Raw genomic sequence first — 16,919 nt, 5'->3', positions numbered from 1 at the left:
TGTATAAACCATAAACATTTCCTAAAACATGTTTTCACATTGTGTTTTGGAAGTTATTGAATGTAGACTGATGGGGGAAAAAACACAGCAATTCTGACCATTTGAAGTTAATCTAAATCCCAAACAGCATTAAAGCGAAGGGGAACAAATACCAACAGAAAGTACTTTAGAATATTTTTATCTGTGCTCGTGTGTAGCACGTCGATGTGTCACTCTTCTTTGGAAATGCCATCAGCGATAATTCTGTGAAGAAGTGTAACTTCACGCATGGGGACCCAGATAAGCCAAATCCATTATGAAGTCACAAAAATAAATAAATAAGAAAAAAAAAAAAGATTTGAGATAATGGGCTTCAATTACGACGATGCTCTTTGCTTGATGACTCGTTGTTGTGATGATTTCACAAGACAACAATTAAAATAATAATCAGATGTATCACCTCTCTGCCCGAATTCACACGTTTTTCGGTTTCTGTAATGTAACACAAAAGACAGAGAAAACAAAATGTAAATTTCTAATATCTGTTTTATCTATGACAACTTGGGCTGAATGCATAAAAAAGATCATTGAAATGTTTTTCCTTTGGGAAGAGAGAGAAAAAAAAAACAGCTATGAAGATACAATTTTTCTGAATTTCTTTTTTTATTTTCTTCTCCGATAACTTTGATGCTCGCGGCATCTGAGACGATCGTGACAGTTGGTTTAATTCTGTACAAACTCACAAAACCAATGAAGTCAAGCTGTGCTGTGTTTCTGCATTTCCATGTGACAATTAAAGTGAAGGCAGTGTGAAGAAAAAGTCTTGTGAGCTTCAGATTCAAAGCTCCGAGACACTTGAATTATGGATCATATGGCGATTTACAAAACAATCCCCTTTGATTAGCAACATTTCTGAACTCATCAGTGAGAATAACTTCACCTTACGAGTTTGACATTTTGAAAATCCCCAAATGACAAAAAAAACAAACAAACAAAAAAAACATGTCAACACTTGAGTGTGTTGTGTATTTAGCACATGGCACAAACAAACAAACACTGAAAATGAGATGCGACCACAACAGTGTAAAGACCAAGATGGTGAGCGTCAGTCACCAGCCAGAGGCAATGGGAATGGAAAGAGCGGTTTGGGACGTGGTTATCGGGTTAACTAGCTTAATTTCCATTTACTCGTGTGGTTATTAGGAAGTAAGTGTGCAGCACACACACACACCCACACTTGAAACAATGATCACAGAATTAAAAGGATGTTAATTAAAGTGTCCAAAGGGAGCAAAGATGGAGGCTTAAGTCTGCTAACGAATTCAATGTGAATACTTACATTTTGCACAATTGCATATCAACCAATATGTTGGTGATCATTTGTATAAGTAAGAGCACAAGTACAAAGTAAGTGAAGACAAGAATATTCTGCACACTGGCGCCGGCTTTGGATAAATTAAAGCTTTCGATCGATTATTTCCCAATTCAAAAACAGAAAAAAAGCTGATTACAGAGAGCGCTAAGCGGAGCTAATCTCACCTAGAACTAAGGGAAGGTGCCCTTTTGAAGAAAAACTGCCTCACATGTTTGCAATGTTGGGAGCAGGTTTCTGGTTTTCTGATAAAACATCCGCTGATAGGACTGTGATCCCTCTTTTGTTGGAGCCAACGGCCGAGAACAGAATTTAACACCAGCTGCAGTGTGGAGCTCAGGCTGGACACAACGTGAAGTCCAAGGTTGGACTATTAAAAAGGGAAACGGCAGTGTGACGTCCTGCACTGAAAAAAAAAAAAAAAAAAAAAAAAACCCACGTTCCTTAAACTTTCAGAGTCACGCGTTTGGTCGTTTCGTCGCTGTGTCAGCTGCTGCACACCAGTAACTGAAGTCTGGGGAAGAACCGGCTTTCAAGGCCGTCTACAACCGTCTGCCGCCGCCACATGAAAGCAGGGACACAACAGGTGCAGGTGTGGCGTAGAGAAACACATTTGTTTGAGTGAAGCTGGAAAGTATCTTAAGCACTCGAAATCTAAAAGAGGGACAAAAACTAAGATGCAACATTTACTGCTGGATCAATGTGAAACAAAATCCTTTTTTTTGGGACATACGAACACATCTGACTGAAGACAGAGAAAACTGAAAGGCCGAAGAGGAACAGACAGGTCCTCAAAATCTGCATTACACCCTTTTGTTAGGTCCTAAATAAAATTCATATTGTAATACTGCAGGGAGGTTATAGTGATATGCTGCCAACGGCTTCCGACCACGGAATCGCTGAAGGTCTCAATTTCGTATCTTAGCAAAGGTTTCGCTATCATTCGATTTTTTTGGATTCCTCCCAACTTCCTGCCATCCGTGCGGCTGCTCGTGCAATCATCACACCATCCCGCTGAGGCGAGGCAGCGAAGTAGCAGGAAAGTCGCTGTGTAATCAGTCTGCAGGCTTCAGTGAGGTCGAAGATGGAGAACATTTGATTCGACCGTGCTGGAAGCAATCATCAGCCTTTATCCTGCGATGCTGCAGTCCACAATATTAGTCATATGCTATATGTACATATTTTTAAAGATTTTTTTTTTTATTATTATTTTATTGCCCAAGAATCTTTTTAAAACTTTTTTCTCTCTTTTTTCTTTTTTTTTTACTTTTCACTTTTTTTTCTCTCCCATTTTGAACCTCATCCTAAAAACGGTTTGATCCAAGTAAAAACGATAGACGCACTTTTCTGCAACAGCACACCAGACAATTTAAACACTACTGTCACGTGAAAAGCTGAGCCGCATGAACCACAGCCGTTTTTAATCGAAACAGCGTTTGTCCCGGTGAGGCGACGCCAAGTATACGTTTTGAATTAAATAAAGTAAAAGGTGCTTAAAAATGTATTCTACTCAAGCAGCACCAGAGAAAAGATATGTCTACATCTGCTGTTCATGGGGGGGGGGGGGGGGGGGGGGTGTCGAACAGCACAGTCAGGTCCGGCCCTCCACCCCGAGACAAAAGCGTCCACTCTAACCCAAGAGTTCAGTAGTGAAAATAGATGCTGGAGACGACGAGAGCTTTTTGCTGAATGTGTTTACCCTCAGCAGATGATATTTCATGACATTTCACTGGTAATGACTGCTCCTGAATCCAGCAGCAGCCAGCCCGCACTTCTCAGAACAACAGGGCCCCGGCACACGCACATTTCTCCCCCGAAATTTCAGCATCTGCCGCCGCTGCTCCTGCTGCAGTGCCTTGCTTGAAAACGTTTGATTATTGTCCCGAGAACACCTCTCATCAGCCGCTACAGTGGAAGTCTGCTGACACATTTCCTGCAGTTTAATTGTCTTCAAGCATCATTCGCCCACTCCTAGACAGATGCTGCTGCCCTGGAAAGCAGCAGTGAGAGAAATTCAACTTTTATCGTCACTGAGGTGGGAACACACCAGCTGAGAGCTGTTTTCTTTAGGGTGGGGGGGGATTTTGGAACTTTTTTTTTTGGGCCATGCAAACCAAGCACATGTTCACTGAAGGTCCTATTGTGCCCTTATAAACAGTGAGCTGCTCGGTAAAACAGTGAAGGTGGCTGCACCAAGATCCCCAGGAAAGTTAAATCACTTTGTATAGACTACAGACTGCTGCTGTGCCAGCCAGACCTGAAACATTTCATTTATCTCCCAACCCCCTCCCCCCCCGGTCAACAGAGTGTACTCAAACATTTCATTGTGTTTTCCCGTCCTGATCGCACCTTTCCAAGCAGCCAAAGCCGTAATGAAATCCGAGACATGTCACTGAGCCCTAGAACCAAGTGCATATGAGGTTTGTGAAGCAGACGTGCGGCTTTTAGGCCACAGATCAGGTTGTAGAAATGGTTTTCCACCCTTGACAGTCACGTTTGAGGTCAGTGGGCGTGAGACAAAGAAAAATCTGCCGAGTTCTGTCTGCAGCTGTAGGAAATAAACATTTAAGCGCAAATCATGGTAACTAGAGTTTTGAATTGGAGCGTTTGCTTTGACCATCACCAACTCAACTCATCTGTCAGCGACAGCCGCAGTGGAAGTCAGCGTTAGGGTCCATCAGCAGCTTCTTACGGTCCACGTGCAGACAGTCTATGTGGTACCAGGCGTCGCACACGTCGCACTGGATCCACTGCACCGTGTCCTGCTGGGGCAGCTTGCATCGCAGGGCCGCGCAGGGCTCCACTGACCCGACCGCCGGCTCATCCTCTTCCTCGTCGTCGTCGTCGTCCTCAGAGGAGGAAGACGAGGAGCCGGAGGAGGACGAGGCCGAGGACGTGGAAGAGGAAGACGAGGACGATGGAGATGGCAGGGAAGGGCGGGGAGGGAGAGGGTGTTTTCTGGGGCGACCTCGTCGCTTGCTAAAAAAAAAAAAAAAGAGGGTAAAAAATGTTTTTGAAAAAACCTCATTACACTGAATGGTTTTATCAGTTTAGGAGATAATTTGCTTTTGACACTTTGACTAAAACCTTAAGCCACCAATTGTGGATTTTAAACTGTGACCCAGATGACCCCTGATGAGGGTCCTCGTCTTACCTAGTCTGGTGGTGAAATCGGTTCAGCTGCACCCTGCCCCTCTCCTCTGTGCAGATCCTCACCGAGGGCGAGGCCAGGCTGTAGTTCTCCCCTCCCACCACCAAAGGGGAGAAAACCGGAGAGCTGTGAGCCCTCCGCCTGCCTCTTTGCGCCGTGGGAGAGCAGTGGGCAGGCTTCTGCTGGCGGAGAGCCGCGAGGTTTCCTCGCACCACCGTCTTGATCCGATGCACCCCATTCGATTCTTGCTTGTGAACAGCAGCGTTGGTGAACGACGCCTGGAGGAGATGCTGGTTGAGTCTGCTGTTGGTCATGGCGCCGTGGAAACTGCCGATGGTCCTGATGCCAACGGGGAAGGGCTTGGCCTCCAGCGGCCGCGTGAGGTTGCTGTGGCTCTTGGGCTGCAGCGCCATAGGAGGAGGAGAGCTGAAACCCTCTGACTCAGACTTGTAGAGCCGGCGCCGCTTCTTTCCTCTTGTTCTCTGTCCTTCATCCACAACTCCTGCCATAGCTGAACCACATCGCACACAGAGAAAATAAAAAACTGTAATAAAAGCTGTGATTACATCCACTTTCAATTGAAAGCTTTTTACAGCATATTTTTGGACACCGTCTGTGCATCCATCTGTTTTGCAAAAACACAACTTTGGCACTGACGGTGTAGTTTTTCTATTTCGTCCAACTTTTAACCCTGGTATAATTTACTTACTTATAATAACTATGATAAAATGCTTTGCGTGACTGTAACTGCTTTTACACATTTCAGTTGTTGGAAATAAACTTCCAAAGAAAAAAAAAAAATCCTAATAAAATTAGTTTTTAGTTTAAAAAAAAAAAAAAAAAAAAATCTCACCAACTTTCTTTTTTGTTTGTTTGTTTTTGTTTTTTGTTTTTTTTTAATTAACAGAACTTTGCGGAGCCTGACCTCCTCGACTTCTGGGCTCATCCGAGCTGTCATCCTCGAGCAGCACCGTGTGAGCCGACTTCCTCCTGCTCCGGGAAGTTGCAGGGAGAGATTTCGTCGAAGGCACCGGAGCTGCGGAGGAGTAGGGCGGAGGAGTGGAGGGAGGGAGCAGAGAGGAGAAGCCCATGGCGAGCGGAGGCGAAGAGGAGGAGCCGGGGTCTGAGACAGTCCCCTCGTGACTGTGGCTCCTCCTAAAGGTCCAGGCGCTGCCCTTCATCTTGCTAAGGCTGCCGATGGAGTTGAGGATGACGGTGGCCCGGTTGATGGACAGCTTAGATAAGTCCAGGTTGGCAGCCACCTTGCGGTCCAAGTTGGTCCTTATCCGGTTCTGTAGGTCTGAAGAAAAGGTTCCCGCCTAGAAAACAAAATGTTAATTGAATTTTAACTGAACTGTGGTTCAGTTTTAACAAATTGCCATTTCAAACCTATACAAATAAAGTTGTGACGGCACATGATTCTATCCTGACACCTGCACTCACAACTGTCACTGAGCTGATTTTCCACGCTTGGCAGGTAAAAGGTTTGCGTTTACCAGCCAATCTGGAATGAGCCAGAAGGTGTCATCTGTGCTGATGAACAGAAAACTGCAGTCACTCAACAGCAGACTACGGCTACTGAATCTTTAAAACACGCCTTCACTGATTTTGAACTTGCTTCCTTTGGTTCTAGTTTGGGGAGGTACATGTACATAAATGCCATTAAACTGCCCTTTGATTTTCCTATATCATCTGTCTACTTCAGCTTATGTCATCTTGTTGCTCATACTATGAGGTTTGTGATCATAGTCAACCTGCTACTCCAAAACCCCCCCAGATGACATCATCTAATGATGAATAACTCCTCCGGGGGATGTCATCTCGTGGAGTGTTTCCGCTGGAAGCAGGGGAAATATTCATTAATGTAAATTAATAAAGGAAAGTCAGAGGGAGGTTTAAATGCATTGATGGACATCTCCACCCTGAGGTAAAGCCGTAGAAAGCAAGTTGGCGAATTGGGGAAAGGAATTACCTTTGGAATCGTGATGGCGTCAAAATCCAGTGGACGAACTTTGACCTTCTGGAAGAGGAAGTAGAACTCGGGGCTCCCTGGGGCTGACTGGGCGCCGAAGGTCAGCGTGTCGCCATCTGAGAGCTCCCACTGGACCCCAAGCTGGAGGCGGACTTCATTGACCCAGGTGCCTGGCATCGTGAGGATATTTGGGTTTTTTTTTTTTCTTTAAATGAAATCTGCTTCAGAATGAGCGTAACTTCAAACAGCTTGCACTGAATTTTGTACCACTCAAATAAAATTATATGTCGTGGGCCTCGGCCACGTCGAGATGCAAATGTTGGGGAAACTCTCCCGTGAGCCACATGATCAGTCCAAGCAATCAAGCAACCGTTTTACAGTCGAGGGCTCCGAGCCAGACAATCAGAGAACTTTTTAATATATGAACGTCTGACAAACAAGGAAGAATAAATCATGCGAGCAGAGCCTCAAAATAAAGTCATTTGCTGACTATCAATGTGTTTACAGCTTCCAGAAGTGAGGGGGGGGGGGGAATGTAAAACAGTCTGTGAAATGGACCTAGAATTGAGGAGCTGGAAGGCTACGAGGCAATCAAACGGCCATGACAGCACAAAATGAGAAATGCGAAGAGAATACTAAAAATGTCGTTTTATTAGCCAACGTGAAAAATGTGTGAAACAGACTGTGAAATTACTTGAAAAATTAGGCCGTAAGAGCCGCAGTTTAGATTCTGAGCCCGTCAGCCACAGCCCATCGCTCTTAAGTGAGGCCCAACTTACACTCACCTTTTTACCTGTGCACTTCAGGTTCCACTAAAGACCATTAGTACACTGAAGTAGTACGATGTACTGCCTCTCCAACCCCCCCCCCCCACTGCTCTTCTTTCTCTGGTCGTCCGTTTTCCCCCCTTTTCCACCGCTCTGAACTTTTTTGCGATTACTGCAGCACCAAAAGTCACGGTGCTCTTCAAAGCATCTGATGGAACCTCGCGTGCTCCAATAACACTGCAAGTGTCATTATACGACGACATAAAATACTTACTGAGCCAAATACTTTTAAGCATTTTTAAAACAATTATTTTGTTGAATGGGTCTGATGGTTCATGGGTTTAAAACTTTCTCAAACCTCATGTCCGTTTAGTGCAGTTTTTGCTGATTTTACTGTCCCACATCTTATCTTTTCACATCTTTCAGGTGAGGTTGCAACTATGGGATGTTTCACATTTTGCTCATTTATCATAAGTCCATAAGCAACTTGTTTCTGCTTTGAATCCTCCAATCAACTTATCTTTATAGCTATACAGTGCAGTCGGTTTAGAGGCGACTTCAACCTCCAGTTAACAACAACATAAAATCAAAGACAAGAAAAAGTTGAGACATGTTATTACTTCCTCCACACGGCGTTTTAACTGCTATTTAGGCGATTTTCTTTTGGTAACAAATTAACTAACTGCAAACTAAAAAGTTGTCATAAATAATACTCGCTGTTTCTTTATAATGTGTTTCTGAAAATGTTTTTTTTCTGTAGAATTGTTCAGATTTCTTGTAACCTGGTGTGATTTTGCTGTGTTCTCTCTCCCATGATGACTGTAGATGGGTGTGAGAGTGTGTCGGTTTGCCTTTTTTAGTCTCATCTTGACTGTTGTGGTGTAAGTATGTGTGTGATTGAGTGTGCGTGTGTATAAGTGTGTGTGAGAGATTGTGGTAGAATGAGTGACTGAGTGTGAGTGTGTGTGAGAGACTCAGCCTCTCTCTTACCATGACTGCTCCTGTCCTTTATGTGGACCCTCCATCCCTCCTCCTGCGCTGCTGTGCTTCCTCCGCTCACCTCCCTCTCTGCGTGTAGCTCGGCGTGGATGCGGGACACCGACGTGGAGTCCAGCGTGACGTCGCACAGCTCGGCCGCTCGACCCAAGCGAAACACACAGTGGCTCAACGACGGCCTGAACGTGTACAGGTCCCGCGCCGAGTTGCCCGTCGACGAACCGATCCGGAGCAGCTGGAAGCACGGCTGCACCCCGGACAGCATGGCTGAAGGGTTTGATTGTCTGCCACCACTAACCTCCACCTGCCCCCACCAGAGGCCACAGCCTATCTGTGAGAGGCCCCGAGTTACAGGAGGCTGTGATCCATAATTGGACAACACTCTACTAGTGGATGGGATTCAAATGGAAGGATTTGAACATTAACATAAAGCTACAGTGGAAGAGAAGATATTCTGGGTCACAGGCAGGTGCAGCAGCTTTCAGCAACAGGTGTTTGCATTAGCATGGAAAGCTGATGACTTGTTGTGTCCTGCTGTGAATACATGAATGAATAATGAGGATAGAGAGCACTATAGGAGCGGATGAAGTGTGAGCCCTTACTCAAACACACCAAATCCCTCCTGGAGTGGAGGATGTAAGACGGTGGCTTCTAAAATAAAAACTGTGTGTGTGTGTGTTACTGTGCTGTTAAAAAGCTGCAGTAAACACTAAGACCATGAAAAGTAAACAAAAAACTGACAGCTGTGGCTTTTAGCTTCAGTTGTGACATTTAATATTTTCAGGTTTGAACAGATGTCAGCTGAGACTCTGTCTCTGTGTGTGTGAGTATGTGAGAGAGACAGAGAGATTAAAATCGCAGGCTCCTGACATCAGCCAACATTAGAAATCTCACAGGTGGGAAGCTTGACGGGGTGGAACGGCTGTGGACGGTCTGATCTGGAAGGAAACAAATGAAAAATGGCTTTTGCTTAATCGCTCCATTTGGTGTCAGCTCACACAGAAATTAAATAATCAATTGTTTGACACTTCAGAACACATTAAAACACAGAGACATATTTCATAGAGACTTGAGTTACTGTCAGACTGAAAGACACAGATGGTAAATTCACTGTTTTAGAAGATCACAGAAGTTCTTAAGGAGTCACACACAGATTACACTGACTAACTAACTAAGATGGTTTCCTTTTTCCCCCCTCTACCAAACAATTAGTTATGTTTTAATTTAATTAGGTTTTAAATTTCAGAAGTATAAAACTGAAGTAGAAAATTTCAGTTTCTACTTCAGTTCCCTTTTACAGTTGTAAATGATGCATTATTATAAAACGCAGCAGCTGTTAAAACAGAAGGTGGTTAATTATCTGCCATATTTTGCACTTGTGAAAGTCTGTTCGCAGTTTACAGTACAAATCTAAATGTGAATACATGTTTTCTTCTTTTAAAAAGTTGTTTCCCTGATGTGTAGCGCTCAACATTTGCTTCCCAAAATGGTCAATTCTGTTTGACGTCTATTATTCACAAAGGTGGATTGTCACAAAGTAGTTTTTAATTATTGGTTCTCGACTTCAATCTGCACTTAAATTAAACTTAACAGGAAAACATTGCATATGTACTTTAACAGCATCAAGTTCAATAGGTTCAGAGTGCAGTATTTACACTTTTGTACTTTGAGTAGACTTTAAAGAACTTGCAACTACGGCGAGTACTTTTACTTTCACTTAAGTACTTATTTGTATATTTCTACCACTTCTGATCATGTGTAGTGCTGCAGAAGTATGGTATTAAATGTTAAAGGGCTCCAGTAAAGGGCTTCGTCTCCCCGTATTTTAGTTTTAAGTCCACCTTGACTTCGTGAGGTCTGCGCCGCACGATGCGCCGCAGCTGCGCGCACACGGCTCCCTGACAAATCCCGGGACCGGGGACACAAAGCCAGAGACAATAAAAGCCCCAGAACGTAAAGGTTTGTCAGGTAAAACTCGAACTGTATCCCCCCCCCCCACCTAACCCCCGGGCGTTAGCCCACACATTTACCGAGGCTGGTGAGCGCGGAGCTCGGAGCAGTAGCCGTGTCGGGCAGGGACGTGATTAAGCTAGCTGTCGTTAGTTCCTGAAAGTCAAACCTGACACTTACAGCAAAAACACAGCTGCGCTCCCACCTCCTCGGGATTTACTCCTCCAATCTTCGCCGATGAAACCCCCCGTCGACTGCTCGGCCCGCGGGTTTAACTCCTTAACTCCAGCTTCATCTTGTTTTGCTTTTTTTGTAGAGTATTTTATCGCCGCTATTTGTCAGGGTCCCTTCCTCCCAGGAGGAAGTCCTTTGAAATTTGGCGCGCCACTCCCGGGGCTTCCTTGCGCTTGTGGCGACGTCACTTCCTGTCCCGCCTCGATTGGCTGCCGTCCAGGGCGCCTTCTAGAGAAGTTTGGGGGGGGCGGGGGGGTATGAGTTGTTCCTGAATAACAACAGAGAGCCAGAGATTTGTTCTACAGATATTCTATTAAAAAGTATCAAGTATCCAAAAAGTACAAATACTCAGGATGCAGAACGGCTCATTTCAGAATGACAGATTACTGCATGCGGAACATTATTGAATATTTTGTATATATGCACTTCATGCGTAAACATCACTAGTACTGCATTTCCTCATGATGGAGCTGATTTCAATGAGTTTATGTCCCTTCGCTCATTTATTAATTCATTATATTTTATAGGAAGAATCTGCACCTGCAGAATAACTAGTTGCTAAAGCAGCTACATTGAATACCAGAGTAGTGTAAAGTAAGTAAAGTGCAATCATTCCCTCTGAATTGTAAAGTAGCAGAAATGGGAATACTCAAGTAAAGTCAGCATGTACCTTGACATTGCACTTACGTTGAGTACTTGAGTAAATGTACTTATGGTAAGTCTGATGATAAATAATTGAGTTGGTATAAATCAAATGGACAGTGCACCAAAAAAAAAAGCACAAACAAAACAAACTTCCCGATTCTGTTGAAAATTCATTTCGTTTTTAATTCATTCAATACAGAAAAGAGAGAAGCTTTACAAAAACCTGTGCAGGATGCCCAAAGGTCAGATACAGTATCAGTATATGAGTAATCACTGACTTATTCATCAAGCAAACAAAAGGGTGTAGTTGCTTTTTTGTGGCAATGAAGTAAAGTATTGTGAAGGTCAATAATTGCCCAGCTTTGGAAAAAGGTCGAGCAAACACTGAAGTCTGCATTGTCTTTCAAAACGAAAGCAAAAGCAGGTTCCAACGTGCGTGCAGACAAAATCAGTGAACGGACCAGAATTTCGTGAGTCAAAACCTTTAAGGTGTAACATGAGGTTTCCGCTCACAGACTAAACACGTCCAATGCTAAACGCACATGTTTGTGTTTATCATGACTTTATTCTTAGGAATCACAGAGAATCTACCAGAACTGAAAGAACATTTTGTTAAATCTCCCTGCGCCCACAAACGGATCAGCACTTCTGTTCTAAGAGGCTTTGTGAACAGAGACGTGTAATGAAGCAGAAAACATCAGACTGAGGTTGAATGACAGGGGGAGAAATCCTTTCATAAACGATCAGCTGGGATTGCCTGAACTGTGACAGTGTTATTTTTTTCAGCAGACGCCTCTCACCCTCAACGGGTCCTGAAAACGAGGCTCGCCGCTCTCTAAACTTGCGTATTTGTATGTGAAAGATGAAGTGTATTACTGAGCTAATGACGTCATTTATCGGAACGATTCTGTTGCTCTGGTCTTTGATTTGTAAATGCTACTTGGTGTTATAACTGGATTCGCTGAATTACTGGTTTCTCCATGTAACCCGTTCTTAAAAACAAAGTGCCAGATATTATCGGCAATGTGCTGTGAATTTACTTCCTTAAGCAACATTCGATTGATGTCGGCGGGTCAAGGATGATAAACCGCACATTACGCTTAGCTTAGTCTCACAGGATAAATGTCATGAGGTTTGACAGGAATGATCTGGATTCCACTAAAGAACAGAGACCTACAAAAGGCTAAATATGACATTATGTTTGGCCAAAAATCAGCCACACAGACAATCATTCCAGCCTCATTTCAGTGAAAACAACATCTCCCAGGCGCCATTATCCTTTCAGCTAATGGCCTTCATCAACACTTGTTTCCTAATGTAAATCAGAGTGAAACTATTCCAATGCAGAAAACAATAATATTCATCTCCACAACAGCAGAAGAAAAAGGCGTTTTTTTCTGCAACAGTATTATTGACAATGACAATACTTCTGCCTGTGTTCGTCTCAGCAGCTGTCCTGACTGTGCCGTTTCCCAGACAATCAAAACTAATTTAAAACCTGGGATAAACTTGAATGCGAATCAATGGACAGACTGGTCATGGCATTCGCTGAGCCCAGTGTAATATTTAGCCGGAATAAATAAAAATCTGAACATTCACTGACACAGGTGAATAATCAGGTTCATGGTTGTTCACACTTTTCCAGAGCTGGTGTTAAAACAGAACAGAATACCACTAAGATTAAAAAAAAAAAACAATTTGGTATTTTTTAACTTAAACCGGGTTTCTCCCAAAAAACAAAACAAAACAAAAAAAAACAAGCATGTAAGTAACCTGATTACTGTACATCTGATGAGTAATGTGATTTCTCCCTCTAACTTCTTATCGAAGCATCACTTGAACTGAGATTTGATGTATAGTCACAGAAGATGCTGCATCCTGATGTTTCCTTTTCACACATAACGGAGCAGCTTTTCACATCACAAACCAACTGACTACAAAAAAAATAAAATTAAATTAAAAATACCCATTAGAAAGTGATGGATTAAGTAAAAGACTTGATGAGCGCGTCAGAGAAATCTGTGATTCATCAGGAGAAATCAGGGCCCGACTGTAACCAGGTTACTACTGTGCATGAAAAAAAACAAAGTGACTAATACAGTCCATCACAGACGTGAAAATCGTAGGATGGACGTCTTCATCAGGACAGGGTTAGGGCTAGACTTTCATTTCCACCTGTGACACAGAAGTGTAACATAAAACACTAAAACGAACAAACTCCAAACCAGATGGAGGTGTTACACTTTCATAATCCATGATTTTACTCCTATACAATACAAGGAACGGCACCAAATGTCTACTAGCAAAGGAAACATTTTCCAACAACTGTGTCCGTGTGAAATAAAAACACCCGAGATGACTGGCGACCTGAGGGGGAAAAAAACAGACTCTCAGCTGAATGCCGCCGTGAAAGGGGATGTTTAGAGTCAGGGGGATCACGGAGAACCAGGGCCAGAAGTGGGCAACCAGATCAGCTGTACAGAAAAGTGCAATTCCTATTATTACTGTTATTATTAGCTATCAGCATCGCGCCTGCTGTCCCACAAGCAATCTACAGGTCAGCATGCTGTGGTTACACTAACTCTTAGGTAAACACCGAGACAGCAGGTATAGGCTATAATATCAGAGTAAAGAGACACAGAAGTAGCAATAATAGTGTATTTTTTTTTTGGTTTTTTTTGGTGCTGGATGTGATGCTACAAAAAACTTCTAATTATGAAATGTACTCGAGCACTCGTTTAAAGAAAGTGTGAATTTCTTTTTTTTTTTTAGCCCCAGCAAATCCACTTCGGATGATGCACATTTGTCCACATGTACACACACAGATTATATGAAAATCGCAAATACTATTTTAGTTTTTTGTTTTTTTCTTTACTTTTCTTGTACAGAAAAAAAACATCATAGATGTCTGACTGCAAAAAACAGGGTGCAGTGAGTTTTTGAATAATTCACAACGTGGCCCAGAGTAGAAGTGCTGCTCAACTAACACGGTCCATCCGATTAGAAATTGTGTGTTTTCTGCTCATAAAATGTTGGGCAGAGCGACAGAGATCGGTGATTTTCAATTATTTTCTCTGATTATCTGTTCTGAACCAAAGCTAAGACAAAATTAAATCACAGCAAAGAGCCACCGATTTGCACTGAAGAGAATTAAAATTAATTGATCTTAGTGTCAAAAGCTGCGGTTGATACTCTGCGTTAAAGCAAGTTTCTCAATCAGAGGTATTAGCAAAGCGCCTCGCTGCAGACATCATTTCATGGTATTTTATTATATCCTTTGGGTTTATAGAAAATAGTAGATTAACAGAGGAGTGAAACTACCGGAACTGAAAGAACATTTTATTAAATCTCCAACTGTCCACAAACGGATCAGCACTTCTGTTCTGAGAGGCTTTGTGAATAGCGGCTCTGATGTGTAATGAAAAAGAAAACATCAGGCCGATGTTGAGTGATAGAAAGTGAAATCCTTTCATAAAGCCTACGTCAGCTCCGATTGCCCGAACCTACACTGTTATTATTCCTACAGACACGTGCTGAAATCCGAAGGCGGCCTTTCACCCTGAAAAGGTGGACTCAGAAGCGAGGGGCTTCACGCGTTTGTCCGTATTTCATCTTCGGTCACAAAAGCAAGACAGATTCACAAAGGTGTGGAATTTGGAATTGGTATCTTTAAAAAAATTAAAGATAGCGATTCCAAATTCCATTCATTAATTAAATTGTCCTGTTGTCACAACTACAACTCATTTAAAATGCATAATTTAAAATTTGAAATGAGTGTAATAGATTTAAATGAAGTGTTAATACAGATTACTACCAGTAAAGGCGACTTTTTGTTAATACATTTGGGGTTTTTTTGTTTTGTGGAAACTTGCTCACGGATGCGGCTGCAGGAGTAACACAACACACAGTCCTACTGACTACACAGCTGATCAACAGATGGTGAAGACACGCAAGGATGTGCGACAACTCACCAGAAAAACCCAAGCAAGAAGACATGCTGGATGTATTATGAGATCAACGGTACATCCGGTGAGATTTCACCAGTAATGTTTTAGAATTTTTTTATCTTTATTTTCACGGAATATCTCCACAGGATTCTGTCAACCAATCGACACGCGTGTCTGTGGACTGTGGGAGGAAAACGGGAGCACCCACGATGGGAGAACATGCAAACCCCGCACAGAAAGGCGGCGGATTCGAACCAGGGATCTCGTACCACTGAGGTTTTGCACCAATCAGCCACAGTATGGCACTGTTGGGCACAGGCTGCTGTCCACCACAACATTAAAACCCCCACGATTCAGCTCCTCCAGGATTTCAGACTTTTCTGCGACTGCTGCAGCCTGAAATGCTCACGCTCACGACACCTTTTCCAAAAAACTGCGATGCATGTTGCCATGTTTTCGTGACGTTTGAAATTAAAAGGTCGCACAAATCTCAAATACTTTCAGGAACTGATAATGTCGTGGCTGATGAACCACACGCTGTCAGGCTTTTGCTTCCCGACACCTTTGTGCATCCTGTCTAAATGTGCACCGCTGAGGCAAATACAGAAATGCTACTACATCCTGCTGAGGCAAACTCTGATGAAAGGATCTCACACACCATCACTGTGGCCAAAACAAGTAGTGATATGTGCTGGAGAGTCTTCCCACCTGAAGGCCTCTCAAGCACCACGTGGACATTTTCTACTGACTATGGACTTGTTCTTAAAGGATAAATACAGCGTTTCCATAGTATAAAATATTGCATAAGCCTTGCAATAAGGAACATATTAGTATTTTGTGGCTATACACATGCATATCACATATTTTTATATTTACAAAAGTGAAAAAGTGTGATGAAGTGACCGATATTGAGATGTGCTGTGCCAGATTCCTCCTACCACCTTGTGAGTGTAATGTTTCAGTGCCATTATAGTTAATATTGCTTTGGAAGTAAATGAAAATCCTTCATCGATCAGTTTGTCAGTCATTAGCCCAACTAAACCTAATATCAGGGATATTTTTGGGAGTCTTACAGTTGCCTTACAGTATTTATACGGTATCCAAGTTAAGATGTCCCTGGATGAGCAAACGCATTGCTCTATAAAACAGCTACACACAATTAATAATTCAATGACATGCGAGTAGAGTCTGCAAGTCACTTTACACACACACACACACACACAATGCCCAAAGAGTTGCCCCAAGCTATATTTTCCTGAATAAGAATCTAACCTTGTCTTTTTTTTTTTTTTTTTGCAGACGACTACATTATATTTACACAAGCCGCTAGTTAGTTTTTCTTGGTTGAAAATCATCACCTTAAATTTTGTGCTTTATGTCCAGACATCAAACTGATGTAACTGTCTGACTGCATTTAGTGAATAGGTCGTAAATCTTTCAGGCTTCCCAGTCTGACGTCAATTCGTTTGCAGCGTGAGGTAGCCATGCTGCTAACAGCTGTCAATGGCGACAGAAACGGTGACGCCTAAATGGGATCCTTGGGGCACTGGCGACGTTCGGGTGAAAATCGCCCGCGGTCACAGAAGATGCAGCATGTGATTGATGTTGCCATGGAATTTGCCCAGATGAAGGTGTCAAAGCTGCACTCAAGTGTGCAGAGGCTCCGACTAGAACACAGACTTACGAGGGAAAAGGACAAGTGCTTGCATTTTCCTCAGCAGCGGGAGATGTTTCACTCTCTTCCTGTGACATGTCTGCGGTGTAAATCAGTTTGTTGTGACCTGGATTAGCCCACGGGCTTTTTCCACAGCAAGGACGGAGAAGTAATTAGTAAAAAAGCAGCTGTTAGGACTGTGGGAGCTTAATCTAATCACCTCCGTCCATGCTACTCTTTAAATATGTTTCA

At 43.0% G+C, this 16,919-nt stretch overlaps 1 protein-coding gene across 2 annotated transcripts; it reads right to left on the bottom strand.

Moving 5' to 3' along the window:
* Positions 1–521: 521 nt before the first annotated feature.
* tcf19l (transcription factor 19 (SC1), like) lies at positions 522–16,875 on the bottom strand. Of its 2 annotated transcripts, none has more exons than XM_067475041.1 (6): positions 10,368–16,875; positions 8,232–9,175; positions 6,475–6,644; positions 5,428–5,821; positions 4,506–5,013; positions 522–4,330 (listed from the first exon to the last, which is right to left on the bottom strand). In XM_067475041.1, exons 2-6 carry the CDS (start codon positions 8,500–8,502, stop codon positions 3,991–3,993), a joined length of 1,683 nt encoding a protein of 560 aa, XP_067331142.1. In that variant the 5' UTR covers positions 8,503–9,175; positions 10,368–16,875; the 3' UTR covers positions 522–3,990. The 2 variants fall into 2 exon arrangements, with proteins under 2 accessions (XP_067331142.1, XP_067331228.1); XM_067475127.1 differs by having other exon boundaries at positions 10,393–16,875.
* Positions 16,876–16,919: the final 44 nt, after the last annotated feature.

The sequence above is a fragment of the Channa argus genome, chromosome 1 (genome assembly GCF_033026475.1).
Source record: "Channa argus isolate prfri chromosome 1, Channa argus male v1.0, whole genome shotgun sequence".
Classification (NCBI taxonomy): domain Eukaryota; kingdom Metazoa; phylum Chordata; class Actinopteri; order Anabantiformes; family Channidae; genus Channa; species Channa argus.
This window is presented reverse-complemented; position numbering and strand designations above follow the sequence as displayed.

Coding starts and splice junctions, on each gene's coding strand:
- tcf19l (XM_067475041.1), bottom strand. CDS start 8,502: ATGCTGTCCGGGGTGCAGCCGTGCTTCCAGCTGCTCCGGATCGGTTCG. Junction 5,014..5,427: donor TGAGCCCAGAAGTCGAGGAG/GTCAGGCTCCGC, acceptor GATGTGGTTCAG/CTATGGCAGGAGTTGTGGAT. Junction 4,331..4,505: donor CGATTTCACCACCAGACTAG/GTAAGACGAGGA, acceptor TTTTTTTTTTAG/CAAGCGACGAGGTCGCCCCA.